Source organism: Gracilinanus agilis, chromosome 2 (assembly GCF_016433145.1).
Source record: "Gracilinanus agilis isolate LMUSP501 chromosome 2, AgileGrace, whole genome shotgun sequence".
Lineage (NCBI taxonomy): Eukaryota > Metazoa > Chordata > Mammalia > Didelphimorphia > Didelphidae > Gracilinanus > Gracilinanus agilis.
In genome coordinates this window covers 89,144,756-89,167,248 of record NC_058131.1, presented here as the reverse complement: position 1 = coordinate 89,167,248, position 22,493 = coordinate 89,144,756, and the positions used below count along the sequence as shown (strand labels likewise).

General features: G+C 34.5%; 1 protein-coding gene across 1 annotated transcript in view; it reads right to left on the bottom strand.

Annotated features, from left to right (window-relative positions):
- The window catches only part of EML4 (EMAP like 4), a 117,376-nt gene extending 116,706 nt beyond the window's left edge, over positions 1 to 670 (bottom strand). Inside the window, exon 1 of the mRNA XM_044663278.1 lies at positions 604 to 670. Within this exon, the coding sequence (XP_044519213.1) occupies positions 604 to 670 (67 nt within the window). The remainder of the gene's footprint in view (positions 1 to 603) is intronic.
- Positions 671 to 22,493: the final 21,823 nt, after the last annotated feature.

Below are 22,493 nucleotides of genomic sequence, written 5' to 3'. Positions count from 1 at the left end.
AAGTACAATTTAAAAGGGGAAAAGAAAACTAAGGAAACCAACTCTGCAATTATACTCTATGCTTTCTAAAGTTACTCCCTGTGAAATTTTTTTTAACCACATCTACCAGCACCCTTTTTGCTTTCAAAGCCTCACCTAATATAAAGATGAAAACATTTCAATAACGCAATATTAAAGTTTCTCAGATTATTCTTAAGAAACAAAAGTAAGAAGTGTTTCTGATTATTTGAGTGATTTAGATTTCAATTAAAAAACTATTATGAAAACTGTTCCTTCTACATTATGATTTAAGTTATTCATTATACTATTCTATGACTTTATACAGATATTTACTTTTTTAGAAAACTCTTTTTAGTTCTCTAAACTGGTTTCTAATAAGTGAGTATTACTCCTTTACAAACAAATTTTTGTATATTAGAGTACTTTGTAAAAATACATAGGCAAACATTTATATGACTTGTTAACCACATACATGTGTTTGAAAAAGACTGACCAAGTGAAAATAAATTCATTCTTTTAGTTTTCTAACATAAGAATCTTTGTGACTGGTAAAGTTTGTGAGGCCTCATTTGAATTCCCAGGAAAGAAAAAAAGCTACATTACCAGTGCAGAAGTTCATAAGTGTAGAAGTATCACATACTGAAGCGAGACTAGGCAAGCTGTCTTCCATTCTTGCCACCTACATTACAAGCTCTATAAACCAGTTCTTGTCTACGTTTCCTGCTGCCTTCCCAGAGTTTCAGAACAAATCCCAGCTCTCTAAATCTGACGGCATACTTGGAATTCTGAGGAAATCCTCCCAATCCAGATGGCCCACCACAAAGTACTTCTGTATTGGCACAAATAAAAACTTCTCAAGATATCTCTTCTCCAACCTCTTTGCTCCCTCAGTTGGAAAAAACGGTTGTTTTTGTTTGGTTTTGTTTTTTCATTTATAAAGGGGAGACAAAGAGAAGGAGGCAAAATGAGATCGAAGGAGTGCAAGCAGAGAGCAGGAAGGCAAAAGGGGGTGGGATATAGACAAAAATTTAGGCTGCTTTGGGGCGTGGCTAACCGGCAGGCAAGTAGAAGAAATACTTGAATTAATGTACCACATGCATATTCACTATAGTAATGTGCTAGTCCGAAGCACAAATTATTTTCATCTTCTGTTAGCTATAGTTTTAAATCTGCTATATCACATAGAACTGTGTTTATCTACTTAAACATAAACCAAACATATAGTCATCAGTTTATATAGTAAAGTTTGAAAGATTCTTAAAATTTCTTCCAATTAGTCAAAGAATAGTCCGCCAAAAAAAAGTCACATTTCTTGTTTGTCTCTTAAAGAAATGTACAAAATGTGATTTATTTAAAGAAAATTTGAGTATAAATACATTTTTTTAAATCAATAGAAAATGTTTTTGTTTCATGATTTCAATACTTAAGGTTATCTTGGCAGATTTATTTATTAAATTTATTACAATCATTTCACTAGAATAAAAAACGGCTATAACTAAAAATAAAAAGGTCACAGCTATTTTCTCAAATCATCAATTCTTAAACAAGTTCTTGAAATTAATAATGACTGTCAATAATATTTATGTTTATTTCCAATACTATAATTCTGAACTCAAATCATAAGTGCTTTGTTTCTTATAGTTCCAAAGTCCAGGCGAACTAATGTGAATGATAAACATTCACTCTTTTTGGTAGATACTGCTGAAGTCAACTGGCAGAATGAATTTATGATGATAAATCTCAAAATTATTCATAAGATATTATGTACTCCATCTCCACAGGGCACATGACATGGTTTAGATACTTGCAAACTAAAAAGATAACTGAGGAGGGGCAAATTTAACAACTTTGAAGTTAAATAAACATAGAAACAAATGATTTTGTTGTGTAATACAACAAAAGAGAAGTCCTACTAAGGAAGCAGTCCAAAGTTCTCCCTAAGGATTTAGTAACAATTACCACCTCTCAGATGCATTTGAATGCAGCAATACAATGTAAATTATATGAAAAGGGAATGTATACCAAGTATATCACAGTACAGAGTAGTGGAGTATCAAGTTCTAACAAAGTCTGATGTAGTCTACTTTGGCTTTTAAATGGACTTCATTATAGGAAAAGTATGAGATATGGATAGGAAAGTAAATAGGAGGTAAAATGGGCGGAATCATAAATAGTTTTTGAACAGGAGTAATGAGATGGTAAGGAAACAAATACTTTAGAAATAAAGAAAGCATGTATAACCCAGTGGAATTGCTTGCCAACTCTGGGAGGGGAAGGAAGAGAGAAGGGAGACAAGAAGAATCATGTAACCATGGGGAAAAAATAAAAATTATCCTACTCTGAAGTCTTTGCACAGACAATCTAAGAGAGAAACTTTATCAGTCTTTAACTCTCAACTTTGAAAGTGTTATGTGCTTCCCTTTTCTCTCAGGTAAGAACAAGGACTTCTCTCAAGTGATTAGGGCACATCTGCATCTTGTGCTTAGGAGTGGTAGCCTTTCTTCCTATCCACCAGGGAGAAGGAAGAAGCTTCTATTAATGGAAATGGCCCAAAGATGAGTTGAATGATTTGAGGAAAATAACTGGCCAAAATAATGGAGAAAGTTTAGTGACTATCATTCAGTTTGATGATAAAACTTACCTAAACTGGACAACCAGTACAATCATAACTGCGCCTTGTTCAAAAAATGCTATGAATTAGAACTTAAAAATAACATGTTAGAGGGCTGTGCAAGGGAAAGAGGGATCTCTGTTAGTTTGGACATTTCTCTGACATGAAAAATGATTAGATTTAGAATCTACAATTGTACAAATTTAAATTTAATAAAATTAATTTAAATTTAATTTAAAAATTCTTATGAGAAGGGATAGACTTGCTCAGAGTTGAGATTTCCCCCCCACACACAATGATTATGTCTGGCATAAGATTATTTTGGCACCTATATCAAGAACAGATAAATGAAGAGAGAGACTAGAAACTGAGAAAATAGGTGTCAATAGTTACTGTTTTATTAATTTAAGGATATTTGATAATTATTAGTTGTGATCTACATATGTGGCAATGTTTGAAAATGCTGCCATACCTCAAATTAAAGAATTTTAATAATAATTTAATAATAAATAATAAAAGTAGCAATCATCAAAACCATTTGCTATTGACTAAAAATAGAGAAGTATATCAATTGAACAGACTAGACAAGGGAGGATGAGAAAAAAGGAACTCAACCTAGTGTTCCATAAATCCCCAAACCGAAAATACTTAGGAAAGAATTCCCTATTTGATTAAAAAAAATGTCTGGAAAAACAGGTAACCAATCTGGTAGAAATTAGGCTTAGTCCAAAATTGACATTTTCAACAATAAATTTAAAATATATGTTATTTTAATTAAAGATCATATTCATATTATAAAAAATTAGAAGAAAAGGGTAGGAGGTATATTCTTTTTATTTTAAAAATGTTTTTGTTGATATCATTTTTATATTATCATAATTTCCCTTGGGATTTTTTTCTGTCCCCTCACAGAAAGCTAAATCATAATATTTTTAAAGACAAAAGAGAAAAAATCAGCATAACTGGTCGATGTGTTGAAAAAAAATTTGAAAATATGTGCAATGTACTTCCCCTATTTTTGCCAAGAAGTAGGAATATTTTCTCATATCTATCTATTTTTTGAAGCCATGGTTCTTAGTAATTTTGTAGCATAATTTCTTTGGATTAGTGGCTGTTTACATTTTTGTAGAAGGAAGGAAAGAAAGAAGCATTTATTTAGTGCCTATTATGTGTAGGCACTGTGCTGAGCATGGAACAAATATCCATATATACATTTTGATTTCATAGTCATTTTATATTGTTGTTTTTGCTTAACTTTACTCTGTTATCAGGCTCATGTAGACTGTTCCATGCTACTCTGTATTCATCATGTTGTTTGTTTCTTGAAGCACAGTAATATTCCATTAATGTACCACAATTTGTTTAGCCATTCCCAACTGATGAACATTTTACCTTGTTTGCAATTCTTTGCTATGACAAAAAAGTGCAAAAATATTTTGGTGCATATAAAGTCATTTAAAATTATTATTATTATTATTATTATTATTATTATTATTATTATTATTATTATTATTAACCTCTTTGGTATATAATCCTAGTAGAAGAATCTCTAAGTCAAAGTGTAAGAGCTAATTTAGCCACTTTATTTCTATAACTCCCAAGTGGTTGTACTGATCCGTGGCTTTGCTAACAATTGGATGATATATTGATCTTCCTACAATTTTTCTAATACTCAATATTCCCATCTTTTGTCATCTTTGCTGATTTACAAGGTGTGAAGTGTACTCTTAGGGTTGTTTTCACTTACATTTCTCTTATTATTAGTGAGTTGGATTCATTCTTTCATGGGGTTGTTAACACCACAATTTTACTTTTGAGAACTGTTTCTTCATATCCACTGACCACTTATCAATTGAATAATCGATTTTTGTTTTACATATATTTTACATACCAAACTCTTATAAGAAGTCTGATTGCTATGAAGATGTTTTTCTCATGATTCTATCCCCTCTTATCCTATGTGTATTAATTTGTTTACATAGTAGCTTTTCAGTTTCATGTAATCAAAGTGAGGTATTTTATCTTTTATAAGATCACTAACCTATGTTTGATTAATACATTTACCCATAGCTGTGTAAGGCATACAATATGCTTTTCTCCTAATATTTTTATATTATAACCTTTAATGTTAAGGATATCAACTTAAAACATATTTTGGAATATGAGGAGATAGATCAAAACAAGAGATAGAAGCAACCAAGGGATAAAATAGATACTTTTGATTACATTGAACTGAACTTTTGGTACAAACAAAATTAACATATCTAGGAGCAGCTGGGTGGCTCAGTGGATTGAGAGCAAGCCCTAGAGATGGGAGATCCTGGGTTCAAATTTGGCCTCAGACATTTCCTAGCTGTGTCACTGTGAGCAAGTAACTTAACCCCCATTGCTTAGCCCTTACCACTCTTCTGCATTGGAGCCAATACACAGTATTGACTCTAAGATGGAAGGTAAAGGTTTAAAAAAAAAAATTATGTATCTAGGACAAGAAGGGAAATGGTTAAATGGGGGAAATGTTTTTATTAAATTTCCCAGACAAAGATTTGTATCTAAGATATATGAACAAGATATATTATATTGCTTTTGGATATAGCTCTAAAGATCTGTACTTACATGTCTATATAATTAGATATGCACTTATAGATCTAGATCACAAAGTTCTCAGAAGGAGAATTACAATCACATAAAAGAAAAGTTCTAGATCATTAATGAAAGAAATACAAATTACAGCCTTGAGGTTTCATATCACATCCAGCAAAAATAACAAAGATAACAAAAGATGGGTACAGTTAATGTTGGAGGGGTAGTGAAAAGACAGGCACACTAGTGCATCTGTGAATAAGTATAATAATTTTGGAAAGTAGTTTGAAATTATGCAAATAAAGTGCCTAAAATGTCTAAACCCCTTTGACCCAGAGATTTCGCTGCTAATTCTATATCCAAGGAAGTTGATAAGAAAGTCTTCAAATGTACTAAAATACTTATAGTAGCACTTCAAACACTGGAAACAAGGTAGATGTCTACTTATTGAGAAAGAGCTAAACAAGTATTTGAATGTAATGGAGTATCATTATGCTGTAAAAAATGATAAATATGATGAATAGGAAATAAATATTTATTAACTTGACTATGTGTCAGATACTATATTAAACACTGGGTATATAAATATAAGTTAAAAAAGGTGGTCCCTGCTCTTATGCCAGGCACAACAGAAAAGAGAAAGAACACTGGGCTGGGAGTTAGAAAGAATAGAATTCAAAACTAGCTTCAAATACTTACCAGCCACAGGACCCATCCTGGGCAAGTCATTTAACCTCTGCCAGTCTCGGGTTCCTCAACTGTAATATAGGAATAATAATAGCATCTACCTTCCAAGTTTTGTTGTAAGGATCAAATAAGACATACACATTTAGCAAATGTATATAGTAGGCACTGAATAAATGGTCATTTCCTTCTTTAAGCTTACATTTTAATGGGATAAGACAATACATAAATGTGAGCTGAAAAGGGGAAGGGCAGGAATGGGGGACATTAAGTCAGGAAGGGATTATGATTGTTTAAAAAACAAAACAAAAAAACCCTCACCTTCTGCTTTAGAATCAATACTGTGTATTGGTTCCAAGGCAGAAGAATGGTAAGGGCTAGGTAATGGGGGTTAAGTGACTTGCCCAGGGTCACACAGCTAGGAGGTTGGCTTGGAAGACAGCTGCAGAGGCTTCATTTTGAAGTATGGAAGACAGAAAGAAAGCCAGGAGGGGAATACAGAGAAATATAGGCTTACATGAACTAATACAGAGTAAAATAAGCTGACAAGAAAACAATATATACAATGTATACACAATGGCTACAACAATGTAAATAGAAAGAACAATCATCACAAAAAATGTGAAAGTGAATACTGAAGAATTACAAAGAACATGAAAGGCTCCTATAGAGAGGACACTGGGAAAAATTTAGGTGACAAAAACAAAATTCAGAAATAAACATTTTTTTTAAAAGAAAGAAAATCCTTCCATACATAGTCACTGCTATTAGTATGATCTGTGGTTAATAAATCTGTTTATACATATATTATTCTTTGATTTATAGAAGCAACTTCTTTGCAGAACTTTTTCTTGTTTGGAAGTATCTGTGTAGTAAAAAGAGTACTGGATTTGGAATCAGGAGACCTGAGCTCCATGAAACTAGGTTTCATGACCTTGATTAAGTAATTTCTATGATCCTCAATTTCCTTATATATAAAATGGAAATAAAAGCATTTGGGGAATATCTCCGTCATAAGATGTCTTGAAGATCAAAAGAGATAAAGGCTTTATTTACATGAGTTATTTGGAATATTGTTTCTATGATTTGGGGGGGGCACCAAAGCTTTTCTGTAAAAACAATCATGATTTAGTAAGGAAAAATATTAAGAACTTTTGCTGATTACATACTAGATTCTCTCTTACTGAAGGTATTTCAAAAAATGGCTGGACAGACATTACCTGGAAGTGTGGCAATGGGAATTCTAGTTAAGTTACATGGTATAATCACAGAGATCTCCAGCTTTGAAATGCTAAGATTCAGTCTGTGAATTATTCCACATAAAGCCCTTTGCATTAAAAAGGTAAAACCAAACCAACTGTTAAAAAAAAGTTTATGCAATGTCCCCTTCCAAATCCATTTGAAGTCCCACTACAGGTTTTTTAAAAAATTAATAGTTTAACCATAAAATATATGTGCATGTGTAACAGATCTGGGTCTGTTAATCTTTATTATCATTTCATATATTTCCATATTTCTTTGTAGACATCATATTTATAGTTTTTTTGGTAACAAAAGATTCCATCACATTAAAACATAAATTTGTTCAGCCCCTGTCCAATCAATTTACACAAAAACTTATGAGTGTTTTTTTTTTTGGTTTTTTTTGCTATTACAAATAAAGTAGTGATGAATACGTTTGTAGAGATAGGTGCATTTTTAGCATAAAGTTCTGACAACAGAATCACTAGATCAAAAGGTATTATCAGTTACTTCACCTATTTTAATGTGTTTTCAAGGAAACACTCAACAGTATCATGACAATACAAACAGTAAATATTATTTTGGCATATTTAGATAACAAGTGACTCTTATAAGCATGAGAAGGAAAAACTATTTTTGGAGGATTTAACTTTTGAACTTTCTAAGAATGAAATAAAAATTATAATTCATGAAATTACTTCTGATATATTAACATGAGTCATTACTCTGCAGTTGATATCCAACTGATCTTAACGTGTTGGTTGAAAAAAAAAAACCAACAAATTCTGATAGGGCATTTCCTGGCTTTATGACCTGAGGGAAGTCATTTAACCAGAACTGCCTATCCTTTAACCATTCTTCTGCCTTGGAACTGATACTTAGTTTCAATTATAAGACAAAAGGAATATAGAGATGGGAATATGAAAATAGGAGTTAGTTTAAGTTAAATTGAAGATGGTCTAGCATGAGCACGTCCTAGGAACTCTAGAGAAAGATTCTGGAATGAGTGGGGGAGGGGGGCAGAGTTTTGAAGTTGCAACAATCAACTGTGATCTTCCTGTTCGGAAGCTGAGAAAGGAAGGAGCTGTTCTCTGCTGAGCCTGTATTACCAAGACTGTTGGTGAGAGAAGAGAAACCTTTTGATTTCCTTTGGGAGTACCTTTTCTCACAAGAAGAAACAAACCTAAAGAAGATCTTATATACTCTCAACCCTGACAAAGAAAAGCTTTATCCAGAGTTTGTTGTTGTGTGAGGGCTGAGGGGTTCATCTCAGGCCCCCATCTAGCCGGGGTGAACTCAGACACGTAGAGTTCATCCATATCTATCTTGGAAACCTATCGAAACCCATCTAAACCAACCAGAGAGGATTTATAGTGTCAGGAAGAATAGAGTGGGTTTGGGGAATATTAGCCAGAAGCAGGGAGTGTCAGGGAGCATCAAGAGCATCAAGAAACAGAAGGCTTCATCTCGAGATGGATGTAGAAAGAAAAGGAAGTAAGAGACCTTAGAGATTAGGGCATCCTCATTCCTAAATCCTCCCTCCCTACTTTTTTGTTTTAATAATAAACTTGTTTATAGTTTTTTATCAACAACTGTTTGGAAGACTGATTTGCGCTCTGGCCTAGTGTGGTAAGGCCCAGCTGCCTTACTTCACTAAAGGGGACTGGGATATCCCTTTGTGGATTACAACATCCACATACCTCAGTATACCCTAATATTTCAGGTAAGGTTTTTAAAAAATAATAAACTAAAAGAGTGGGATTTAAAAATCCCTATAACTTATCAATTGTGTGATGGTAAATATATGGCTTAGTATGGAATATCGCTTATAGAAGGCTTCCTTTTTCTTATCCTCATTGAAGTTCTTGATATATGTGAATATGATTCTGAAGCATTTTGTATATGGGTTGATAGATGATGTTTTCCAAGGTCCCTTCTTCTTTTAGTATTACTAAAGTCTGAGATTATTTTCTGCATCTTTGATATATTCCCCTCCTCAAGACTGCTTCTGAATCAGTTCCTAAACCACATCACAACTGAGTCTTTTGGAAAACTTATCTCCTCTATATACATACTTGGTCTAATGCATAATGTTTTTCAAGTCTTTGTTCTTCTCAGTGCCATTTCTACCTCTTCTACATGCAAATAAAGGACTGTGATGTTAGAATCTAAATGTGGTTACTTCTATAGTAACTAGGGAAAAAACTGTTTATAAAAATCTTTTGCAAATCTTTGCAGATCTTTTCCACCTTTTCTGGTTATTCTATTTTTATCCTTAAATGCCCTCGGGGTAACCTTCAGTTGAGTCTCTCATTAAACTCTCTTTAAACTGGTTTTATCCTCAACTGTTAATGAGGTGAAAATGCTTATGACTAACCTTCATATTTCTCCATTAGATTTTACAAATGGGCTTAGAATATAAATTAATATTGCCCCTGGCTGTGATAATTCTCTGTTTGTGAATGTCAACTGTTTCCTGACTGTAAGAATGGACAAGACATCCTGGTGATAATTTGGAATGGCTAAAAAGCTAAAATACGGCATATGTTAAAGGTAATTTAAATGTAACTATAATCATTAAACAATTTTGAATGGTTGCATTGGTATTCAATACTGAGATTTTACTAACATTTAAATAATTAAATGTTTAATTTGGATTTTTAAAAAATGTGAGCAAAAAAAGGAACAGGAGTATTTTTCTGCCTGCAAGTTCAACAAGAATCACTTATGTTGATGTATGAGACAATGGGGCAAACATGAGATGCACTGAGGAATAGTGCAAAGAGCAATGGTCTTAAAGGCAAGAAATCTAGTTTAAAATTCTGGCTCTCACATTTACTAGCTATGTGTGTCCTAGTCAAATCAGCTCATCTCAATGATTCTGTTTTCTCCTCTAAAATAAAGATAATATTTGCAACGCCTTTCTCACAGGATTTATACACTGAAAAGTGCTATGAAAATGAGAGTTTTTAATTAAAGTATATACCAAGTTCTAATGAAATAATGCTTCTGTGATTTGCAAGAAGCAAATTTAGAGTTTTAGGAAAAAATTCACTCTGCAGAGAATTTTCAAGTTATGAAACGTGTTAGTAAAAATCTGTTCAATGGAATGCCTTTAAAAAAAATCTGAAGCAGACAAATAGATTGCATCTCTGCCATAAATGGACCCAAGAAAAAGAGAAAATGCTCCCACTCTGTGAAATGGGCCTATATTCATTATCATCTTGCATAAGTTCAATTATACGTATGTATGTGTGGTGTATATATGTTTATATGAACAAAAAAAACCATAGCTTCTCGTCGCTTATATTCACAATTTAATTTCAGCTAAACTGTCTTCTGAATAAAGGAAATATAGTGAAATGAATTGCTAACACAGAAAAGAACAATGGGCTAAAGATCTTTTGTATACGTAAAGATCATTCAATATTGCAAATAATTGCTGAACAGGTGCTAAATTTGTTTAATTCACATTAAATACAGGAAGGAAACAGTATAAATACAGAAAGGAAATAAGTGGGAAAAAAACAAGTAAAAAATACTGGTCACTTCTGAGCTGGAAAAAATGTATCATTCTTCTTAGTAATTCATAAAATACTGCTAAAAATCCTAAAACAGAACAAAGAAAACTTTAGAAATTCAAGGCAATTAAAAAAGGCATATAAAAGAAACTTCAAATTACTGACCTAAAGATGTTGAAAGAAAAGTGTTATAGAAATGTAAGCTACTATAAGACATCCTGTCTGAGTAATAACAAGACTAAAGTCTATAAACTGATTGCTCAGTGTACAAAGTTATCATTTAGAACTTAACTCAGATTCAGATTACATATAAATAAAACATTAAATAATTTTCATATTTTGATAATTACAATGACTCAGAGAAAATAGTAAATGGTAAAGCTTTACAAGATGCTTGACATACAACATGTTATTTATAAAGGTTGTAGGACTTTTCTTTACTTCTTCCTTATAGTCAAAACCCAAAATACTGCTAGTCAAATTGTTATGTCAAATGCCATTAAAATCTGCCAAATAACTAGGCTTAGTATCATATCCCTGGAAATAAAACTTTAAAAAGAAAGTATTCAATGTCAACAATGATTTAGAGTCAGAAGTGGGTTTGAATCTTAATTATGCTATGTAGTAGCTGGGGAACTCTAGTTTTTTCCACTTCTCTGGATTTGTGCTCATCTGGAAAATGAGGGACAGAAGCAGCATGGAATAGGGGAAAGAGCACTAGGTTTGAAGTTATAGGACTTAGGTTCACATCCCAGGTCTGTCATTTACTGCGTTACCTCAGGCAAGTCACACAACTTTTATTAGCCTTTTACTTATCTTCTGAATGGAAGTTGGGAGGGGAAAAAAGAAGGGAGGAAAGCATACAGATTAAACGATTCAGCGAGAATTCTCTCAGTTTTAAAGCTACCTCTCTAAAATCTCTAAAAATCCTTGGAGCAGTTCAAGAGTAATAGATTTGGATTTATAGGACTGGGTTCAAATGCCAGTACTATAACTTTCTATCTGTGTGAACGTCAACAACTTACATATCTATTCTATTCAGGGCTTTTTGTTTCCTCATCTCTAAAATAACAGAATTGGGAAATTGATCTCGGACAGTGATGGTGAACCCTTTAGCGATGAGTGCTGTGCCTACCCCTCAGACCAAGTGCCATGCCTCTCCTCCCCCTTACACACACACACACACACACACACACACACACACACACACACACACACGATGGAGTGCTCCCAATGGGCTGTTGTGCAGAGGAGCAAGTAAAGTAAGGAATGTCCCCAGCAAGTGTAGAGGGGGAAGAGAGTGGCTCAAGGACTCCCTGCCATCTCTGAATCATCCACCTTACCCCCTCCCTGTATACTCCTATTGGTCTGCTAGGCAGAGGGATGTGAAAAAATGTTGTCAAGTGAGTAGAGGGGGAGGGGGGTGCAGCTCTGCCAGAGTCCCTCTGCCTTTTTAGTAACAAACTCAGGGATGGGGGGAGGGAGGCCTTAGGGAGGGTGGCCTTGTTCCTACACAGAGCACTCATGTGCCATCTTTGGCATCTGTGCCATAGGTTCGTCATCACTGATTTATGAGGTCCTGTCCATTTATAAATCTATGGTTCTAAGATGGTATAATTCAAACATTTACAATATACCTACCTACTCTGTGTAAGGGATGACTATCAAATATGTACTTCCTATTCTTTTATATATATTTTCTAACTGTTCTGAAATAGTGAAAAAAAATTTTTGGTGAATATGGAAGCAAAAAAACACAGTGGCATAAATGTTGAACAAACTCCCAAACTTCCAACTACTGGGGTAACAACATTGTTCCACAAAAAACTGCTGAGAAAGCTAAAAAGTAATCTGGCAGAAGTTAGGTACAAACCAACATCTCATGCCATATGCCATTAGGAGCTCCAAATGGACACATGATTTATAGATACAAGGTTACATCATTATTAAATTATAGTAGCAAGGAAGAAAATGCCTTTCACAAATATGAGTAGTGGAAAAATTCATGAACAAAGCATAGAGAATATCATAGTAGATAAAAACATTTTGATTACATAAAATTAAGAAGCTGCATAAACAAAATCAATGTATTTAAAATCAGAGGAGAAAGAGTTAATTGATAAAAGGCAATGTTATGTTTGTATATGTATTTGTATATACATACATATATCTACCTTCTAAGTTCTATCTTACTCCCTTGGACAACAGGTACTATAAATGATGCTGGCCAGGATCAATTCTTCTGTTCTGTTCCTAATTACCAAATTACCTGGGTAGTAAAAATTTTCCAACTATGCTATGGAAGACAAAAGTGAAAAAAAAAAAAAGAAAAAAGAAAAACCCAAATAAATGAAACACCTAGCACCTAGTAGGTACTTAATAAAAGTTTTTGGATTTTACAATGAAGTTCACATTTAAAGCTTATCATTACGGAGTCCTTACACAAGTAGTTGGTGTTCTTGAGTTTATTGAGCACTGGTCTGCTGTATTTGCTTGCTTCTGCGTCAGCTAGGTGGTTGCAGAGTGCAGAATGTGGAGCAAGAAAGACCCGGAATTCAAGTCCAGTCTTTAGACTCTAGTAGTATGATCCTTGGCAAGTCAATTAACCTTTGTTTGTCTTGGTTTCCTCATCTGTAAAATGGACATAATTATAGCACCTACTTCCTCGGGTTACTGTGAGGATAAAATGAGATATTTGTTAACTGTTTTGCAAACCCTACAGTGCTATACAAATGTTAGCTATTATTATTTTCATTGCTTAGTCCAGTGATGGGCAAACTACAGCCCCAGGGCCAGATGTAGCCCCCTGAAATGTCCTATCCAGCTGCGCCTCATTATTCCTAAGCTGACAGATACAATGAGTAGGATATAATACAATGAAACTTTGAAAGAGTTGCCTTAGAAACAGACTGACAGATGAGCATTTCCTTTCCTTTGTCCCCCCTCTTTAAAAAGTTTGCCCATCACTGGCTTAGTCTGTTCCACTGATTTACTCCTCTATTTTTGACCATATAGTTTTATGATTATGCTTTATAATTTGAGGTCTGATAATTCTATCCCTTCTAAGTCCTTCTTTCCTTCTTTTCACTCTTTTGTAAGGATAACACTGAAAAAAAAAATCCAGGGTGCCAAGTAAAACTATGTAGAATTATGGTGCCATGATTGTAATATTGCAACAAAAAATTAATTAATTACATCATACAATAGCAGTGTGCTTCAAACTTTAGTTGGAGAACTTCAAACAAAAGTTGGAGAACAAATCTATTTAACCCATACTCCAAAAATAACCATGTTGTCTTCTTTCACTTCTCTCAATGCCATATTCTAATATAGACAAGGAAATCTCTTCCCTGAAACCACAGCATGCTTTTTTCCATTCCTCTCCTCTTTAAATATTTTCCAATTCTGTGATTTTATGAAAATGTGATACAAAGTAGCATAGCTAGTTTCTATATGATCCTAGGTTTAAGAGTCGGAAGATATCATTGGGATAATCTGGACCATACCCCTCATTTTACTAATGAAGAAACTGAGGCCCAGCAGAATTACATGACTTGACCAAAATCACATAGGTAAGCAGTTATGGCTTCAAATCCAATGTTCTTTCACTGTATGGGAGAGGAGGAAAAGGAAGAAAAAGGAGGAGGGAAGAAAGGTAGGAAGGAAATATACATTAAGTATTATGTGCCAGAAACCATACAAACATTATCTCATGTTGGCCTTGCCACAACCTTGGGAAAGAGCTACTATTATTAACCCTATTTTAGAATTGAGGAAAAAATAAGGCAGATAGAGGCTAAGTAACTTGCTTTTTTTTTTAACTTTAAAAAAAAAACAACTTACTTTCTGTCTTGGAATCAATACTGTGTATTGATTCCAAGGCAGAAGAGTGGTAAGAGCTAGGGAATGGGGGTTAAGTGACTTGTCCAGAGTCACACAGCTGGGAATAAGTAACTTGCTCTTGACCACGCAGCTACTAATATTTGAATTCAGGTCTTCTTGATTGTAGTTCCAGTACTCTTATTTACTTTACCACTTAGCAAATAACAAAATTCATTTGGAGGAACAAAGAATCTTGAATTTCCTTTCCCCCCCTTAACTGACTGAAAATTGTAAATTTTAAATAGTTTATTATAAACTTATAATCAATGCAACTAATTAACATGGTTTGCAATAATATATATGATTAAGAGGAGACTTCTAAAGTTCTACTATTAACCTGATTATGGAAGTAGAAATATGTTTTCATAAATAGGTAATTTTGATAATTTCAAAAGTGTTAGCTAAACCGAAAAGTATTTTTAACTTTTAAAACGTTTTACTAATGTTCTTCTTTTATTCATCTGTCCCTATGTACCAGTCTACCTTCTAACAAACAAAAGCACTCTCTTATAACAAATAAGTATAGCCAAGCAAACAAATCAAGATAATAGCTGTATTAGAATATACATGTACACATGTGCATGTGTGCACAAGTACACATAACTTTCTCTCACATTCTCTCATTCATATGTTACAATTTGTTCAACCACTTCCCCACTGATAGACTATAGCAGACTTGTCTGGGGTCCTGTTCAAGAATGGGAGCAGTGTAACATGAAAGGGTTAAAAGGAAATAACACCTGTCACCAGCAGGCTTCTCAAAGTCTTTATTCTATCATGCTCTCCTTCAACAGGCTTCAGGCTTCTACTTGCTCTCTCAGGTTTCTGCTGTTCCAGCCCTTTAGCCAAAAGCAATGTGCATATTTATCTACTCTCTACCAAGGTAGTTCATTAAGGGAAGCAAATAGTCAACAAAAATAATTTTGACTAAAGCCTGGCCTCTGGAGCCAGGGAGGAGATTTCTCTCATTTTTCATATCTTTCTCAAGCTTATGTTGTTCTTTTCTCTGCACCTGTGTCCTCTTTGTGAACTTAGAGAATAGAAGAGGGAGAGTTTAGGGGCAAGGGGAGGGGGAGAAGGGGAATTTAACCCCTTGTGCCCCCACAACAGACACCAACTTTTTGCCCCTATTCTTTGCTATAATAAAAATAGCTACCATAAATACTCTTGTACACCTTTTTCCTGGAGGAACATGTCAGATAGGAGTATCCCTGTAAAAAAGATGCAGGTAAAAGGATACATACAGTTTAGTGCCTTTTGGGGCATTATTCCAAAATGTCTTCCAGAATAGTCAAACTAGTTTACACTTCCTTCAATAGTGCACTAATTTACCAGTCCCCATAATTTTCACTTTTCTCATTTTTACCAATCTGATAGATGTAAGGTAAAACCTCAAACTTGATTTACTTTTTATTTCTTGACAGATCATTTTTTTGTATTAGTTGATAGCTTGCACTTCTCCATTTGAGAGCTATCTTTTCAAATGCTTTGACAATTTTATCTATTAGACAACAGCTCATATATTATATCATCTCTTAGATATGAAAGCATTATCAGAGAAATTTGCTGAAAATGTTTTCCAAATTGGTTGTTTCTCTTATGATTTTAATAGCACCTAATTTTATTTATAATTTTAAAGTTATATTGTCAAAAATCTATAAGCAAAATTGAAAAATAAAAGAGTAATGGTACTTCCAGTGCTCACACTGTATTGTTGAGCAATAACCATTCAAAACCCCCAAAAATACCTAGTTCTGATTACAAAATAGAAAGTTAGATGAATGGAATAATCTAGCATGGAAGAATCAGAAAAAAAAAATAGATTACCTAGTGTTTGTTAACCAGAGAACATAAGTTACTCTGGGAAAGGACTCTCTATCTAACTTGACTCATCCCCCTTCCCTCCAACCTTACCTTCTGTCTTATTGATTCTAAGGCAGAAGAGTGGTAAGGGCTAGGCAATGGTAAGGGCTAGGCAATGGACGTTAAGTGACTTGCCCAGGGTCACACAGCTAGGAAGTATCTAAGGCCAGATTTAAACCTAGTATCTCTCATCTCTAGGCCTGTCTAACAAGAACTGTTAAGAAAACAGATATCTAGCTTACCAGAAATTAGATTTCTTGACATGAATCCACTATCTGAATATCAGAGGTCATATAAAATAGAATTAGAGAGTAGATATTTTTCACTGCTGTAAGGAAGAAGGCGGAGGTGGATGGAGAGTTCTTAACCAAGTGAGAGTGAAAGAAAGTGATCACAAAAGTTAAGATATTTTGATTATATGATCTGAAATGCTTTGCTTTGAGCAGAAAATTAATGCAACTGTGTTATGTGGAATTCAGGGGCTCCCATTTAAAAGTATTTTACAAACTTCCTGTGGACATGTGGGGGACTCTGAGACTACATTTTCCGTGATCCAATGGGTTTCCAGTTTCTGACGTGATGATGTCAAACAACGGGAACCAAGATAGAGCACGACTTAAATTTAAGGGTGGAGCTGAGGCTCACTCTCTCTGGTACGAGGCAGACAAGATGGAAGGAGATGCGGACTGGCGGTATTTTTGAAAGAGTCAGGCGTGGTCTTATATACTTTTACCAACATGGCCGTGGTAATTAAAATATTATTTTTCCTCATAATATCAGCCTTTATCATTTTTAATCCTTACAAACTAGGCTAACAAGGGAAGATGTCAATTGGGGAAAACAGTTTTTGCAACAAAATCTCTGAGGAGGAACTAATATCCAAGACATATAGGGCACTGAAATAAATATATATGATTCAAGAAGAGCTATTCCACAAAGGATAAATGATCAAAAGTTATAAGTAGTTTTCAAAAGAATGGCAAACCATATGAAATATTGATCTAATCTTTGTCTATTTAACTGTTTAGTTTTATATCTGATGAAGATAAAAATCTCATTGTAGTTTTAATCATTAATATTTAATTAAAAATTATAAGGTTTTACTTCACTCATTAGAATGTCAAAAGAGATGAAAATGGGAATAATGAATATTAAAGATACAGACATACAAACATTACTGAAATGTTATAATTGGTCTTTTCTGGTAAGCAATCTAGAATTATGTTAAAATGTCCATACATTTTGCCCAAGAGACTTTATATGTCTTTATAATATACTTCATATATCCCTGGAAAGAATATTGTTTTTATATTAGGTACTGATTTAGGAATGTATGTGGCAATGCATTAAAAACAGGGATGGTGATATTTCAGAAATAGCTAATAGCTGGAATTCATATCTTAAAAGAATTGACCAGGCAGGATTGTTGGTCTGAGGTAGGTGAACCCACCAACTCAATGGTTTTGAAGACCAAACATTCCATCAAAAATGTCTATGAGAGGGGGCAGCTGGGTAGCTCAGTGGATTGAGAGACAGGCCTAGAGATGGGAGGTCCTAGGTTCAAATCCAGCCTCAGACTGTGTGACCCTGGGCAAGTCACTTGATCCCCATTGCCCACCCTTACCACTCTTCCACCAAGAAGCCAATACACAGAACTTAAGGGTTAAAAAAAAAAAAAAAAAAAAGAATGTTTATGAGTTTCTTTTGGAATGGAATTTCTTTTTAAAATTTTATTTGAATTAAATGTCCAAGTTTCTTTTGGAATGGGATTCCTTTTTAAAAATGTATTTTTAAATTAAAAATTTTTCAATTCACAAAATTTTCCCTCCTACTCCTCCCTCTTGACAAAAAAGGGGAAAAATTCCTTTAAAAAAAATGCACAGCCAAACAAATATTCCTCACTGCCCATGTCTGATAAAAACACATATCTGCAATCTGATACCATCATTATGGTCCTCCAGAATCACTATTGAGCAAGGAGCTGATCACAGTTTTAAGTCTTCCAAATGTGTTTTCTCCCTTAAATCATAAAGGGCATCAAAGTGTAGCCTTTGTACCTAGAATACTTTATAAAGGTCCGGTCCTATGAGACAACTGGTGCTTAAGTGTCCATTTTCAGGGCATGGTGATAAATTAAACTTTTCCTATACTAAGAACTTACAACTAATACAACTGAGATGGAAAAATAACTTCAGCTTCTAATCTTTGGGCTGTCTTTGCCCAAACCTCCCCCCCAAACTCTGGTGTATTAGATGTGGTCTTCAATGGGGGAGCTATGGCTTAACTCCATAGGGGCTTTGAACTGTTCCCAAGAGTTGGGAAATCCATCAATCAGAAAGTTGAAAGAAAGGTTATATTCTACATTCCTAGCAATAACCAGACTTGTGTCCTGCCTCCAGTATTATATTATCTCCAATACAACTATACTGACCTGTATCCCCCCAAATTCTCCAACTTTGCTCTTTACCTTGTTTGTGTATACTCCCCCAAACTACCTTTGAAAGGTTCTGTCCTGGACCCTCATTTTTTCTCCCTTTATACCAGGGGTAGGTAACATATGGCTCTTGAGCCACATCTGGCTCTTTTGAGGGCCAGATATGGCTCTTTCTGCAGGAGCCATAAAGTCAATTTTTTTCCAGGCGCTGTTACAGGAGCACGCTCTGTGAGCACTGTATGGCTCTCACGAATTACATTTTTAAAAATGTGGCGTTTATGGCTCTCACAGCCAAAAAGGCTGCCGACCCCTGCTCTATACTATTTCATTTGGTGATATCAATAACTGTGGTTTCAATTTGCTTCTCCAACATAAGCAGCCAGGTGGCGCGAATAGAGCACTAGATCTCAAATTAGTAAGACTTGAGTTCAAATTCTTCCTCTGGGACTTTTTATAAGGTTGTTGAGGACAGGGGCTATCTTTTGCCTCTTTTTATATCCACAGCACTTAGCACAGTGCCTAGCACACAGTAGATGGTTATATATTTACTGATGGAGTTATCATCTATATTCAGCCCTAACTTCTCTTCCAACATGCAGGATGACATTTTGAACTACTTTATTGGACATCCTCAACTGGATGTCTATAAACATCTTAAACTCATGTCCCAAATTGAATTTATCTTTCTCTCTAATCTCTCCCTTCTTCCTACCTTTCCTATTACTGTCAAGAGTACCACCATCTTCCCAGTCACACAGGCTCAAAATCAAGGGGCCATCCTGGTCTCTTCTGACTCAATCCCCACATACTCAATCAATTATTAAGTTCTGTGTTATTTGGAATTTTGGGGGTTTATGTTTTATAATCTATAATGTAAAGTTTTGAGAGTAATTTCAGGATAAGAAATTTGCCATCTCCCCAGAATCCAAACAATGAACCTGTTTGGAGAAGGCACCATGAAGATGCCTAAAGAGCCTTCACTGGATCATGAAGATCCAAATTGAACTTTGGGGTGCAGTTAATTGAACTATGGGGAGTTGAATGCATTTGTTTTTGAATATACACTCTTATGCCAATAGGGGACTGCCCCAATTGGCTGTTTGTCAACGCGGTTAGTTTTTATCCTCTTTTCTTTTATCCCCAAATTTCTGTAATTTAGAAGTTGACTATGTTTAGAAGATCTATCGAGAAAGACCAGTCTTTTCGCTGGATCTCAGGGGGGAATGTGTTATTTGGAATTTTGGGGGTTCATTTGAGTTTTAAATATTTAGATATATGACAAACTTCCTGTGCACGTTTAGGGGACTTGGAAACTACATTTCCCATGATTCCTCTTGTAATGCAGGTAGACAGGAAGTGTGATTACATAAAAGAACAGTATAAGACTCCTGAGGTCACTGGAGGGGGGCTCTTTGGTACGTGCTCTTTGGTACGAGGGAGCCAAGTGGGGAGAAGGTGTGGCGGGGAATTTGAATTAGATCTTAGCAGGTGTATGGTCATCTTTATTTTACCAACATGGCTTTAATTAAAATATTAATACTTCTTTTAATATCCATCTATATCAATTTTTAATAATAACAGTTCTGTTGCTTCTACCTTGATAACATCTCTCACATATGCTCCTTTCTTTCCTTTGGTACTGCCACCAGTTTGATACAGGTCCTCATTACCACACACTGCCACCATAGGCCTACTGAAACAGGCTACTGTTTAAGTCTCTGCCTTAAGTCCTATTCCACTCCAATTCATCCTCCACTCAGCTATCGAGTGGATCTTCCTAAAATGCAAGGCACTCAGCTATCGAACTGATCTTCCTAAAATGCAAGGGTCTTACCATACATATTTTCTCCCTCTTTCATTCAATAAATTCCAAGGGTGCTCTGTTAACTTCCAGAATCAAACTTAAAATCCTCTGTTTGGCTTTGAAAGCCCTTCATAACCTGGATTCTTATTATCTTTCCAGACTTCTTATGCCTAATTCGCTTGTTCAAACGTATTGATTCAATGACACTAGCCTTTCATTTTTTTCTGTCATGCAACACTTCATATTTCCCCATTCTGAGTGTTTCTTCTGACTGTCCCTAAAGTTGGAATGTTCTCTCTCCCTATTCTCCATCTCATAGCTTTTCTGGCTTTAGGTCTTGGCTAAAAAGTCCCACCTTCTTTAAGAATTCTTTCATAGTGCTCTTTAAATTTAGTTCTTCCTCTCAGAGATTACCTCCAATTTGTCTTGTCTATGCTGTTTTTGTATAAAGTTATTTACATGTTGTTTTCCCAGTTAAGACTGTGAAATCCCTGAGAACAGGCACTGTTTTTTTGCCTTTTTTTGGTAGCTTACATAATGCCTGTCCCCCCAAATTTTTTAAATTAAATTTAGACAATATATCAAAAACAATTAACAAATACCTATCCATACAAAGATGAAAGTGTTATAAAAAGTCTTGATTGTTGCAACATATTCTACATAACACATAGATATGGAATCCAGGGCTTCTCACAAAATTCACTTATTGAAAAATAATTAACTTCATCACTATCAGGTGCAATAAAGATACCAAAAATTTAAAGAAAATCCAATGACCTGATGCTCCATTTCCTCCTAGGCTTCCTATAGTAAATCTGTAGTGCTACAATAAAGCTCCTTGAAAAATGACTCATTTTGAATCAAATATAATCAACAAGAAAATCATTAACCAAAATCTGGCACAAATCTTATGGAATAATACAATACAAACTTACATCTTTTCAAGATAATGTTTCAATATTGATATCTCAAAAACTGTCAGTTTTTTAAACATTACATATAGCACATTCAAACCTTTAAAATATTATGCTTAAAATGATGATTATTGTCCCTGCCACTGTCCCTTCATATCAACCTAATACTCTGTGTACTTAATGAAAAACTATGTACTTTTAGAAAACTAAACACCTACACCTGATATTTTCTATTTCCATTCTGAAAGTTTCCCCAATGCTCACTATCATTATTATTTTCAAAAGGAACAAAATTGGGGATATTCTTGCTATAGGATAATGTATATACTGATAGTCAATATGTTGTTTTTTTTTAATAACGGATTTTTTTTTCCACTGAAAGGGACATTAATTGACCACTGGGTGGGCACATACTTTTGAGTATTCTCTTTAGTAGGAAGGATGAACTTTTATTGAGCTCTTTGGAACAAAAGAATACAACAGCTATAAAATGGTTAACCATGATTAAGAGTGGGTTCTTGGTGTTCTTACAAAGTAATTAACCAATTGGGAAGATACCAAAAGTCACTAAAAATCTGGATGACTTGAGAAATTTGGATAACTTGCTTTTAGGTTGGTCACAGTCACTTTGAAGCCCTTAGGATAGGTTTGTAACAGGCTATTTTTAGATACAGTAGCTAATAACAACAGCAAGTCACAATTATATCATGTTTTAAATTTTATAAGGCACTCTCCTCACATCAACTCTTGTTGGGGCAGCTCTCTGAAGGAAGAGAAGAATCAAAACAAGGCAGCTAAGAAGGAGATAATGACAGGGACCATTCTGAACTGCCTTCATGGCCAAACTCCAGGATTTGAAATCCTGAATGGGAAATTTTGGCTAAGTTTTATAGGTGGTGGAGATAGGTCTATTTTTATTGACAATTAACTTCCAAGTCTATACAGTCCAAATCCAAGA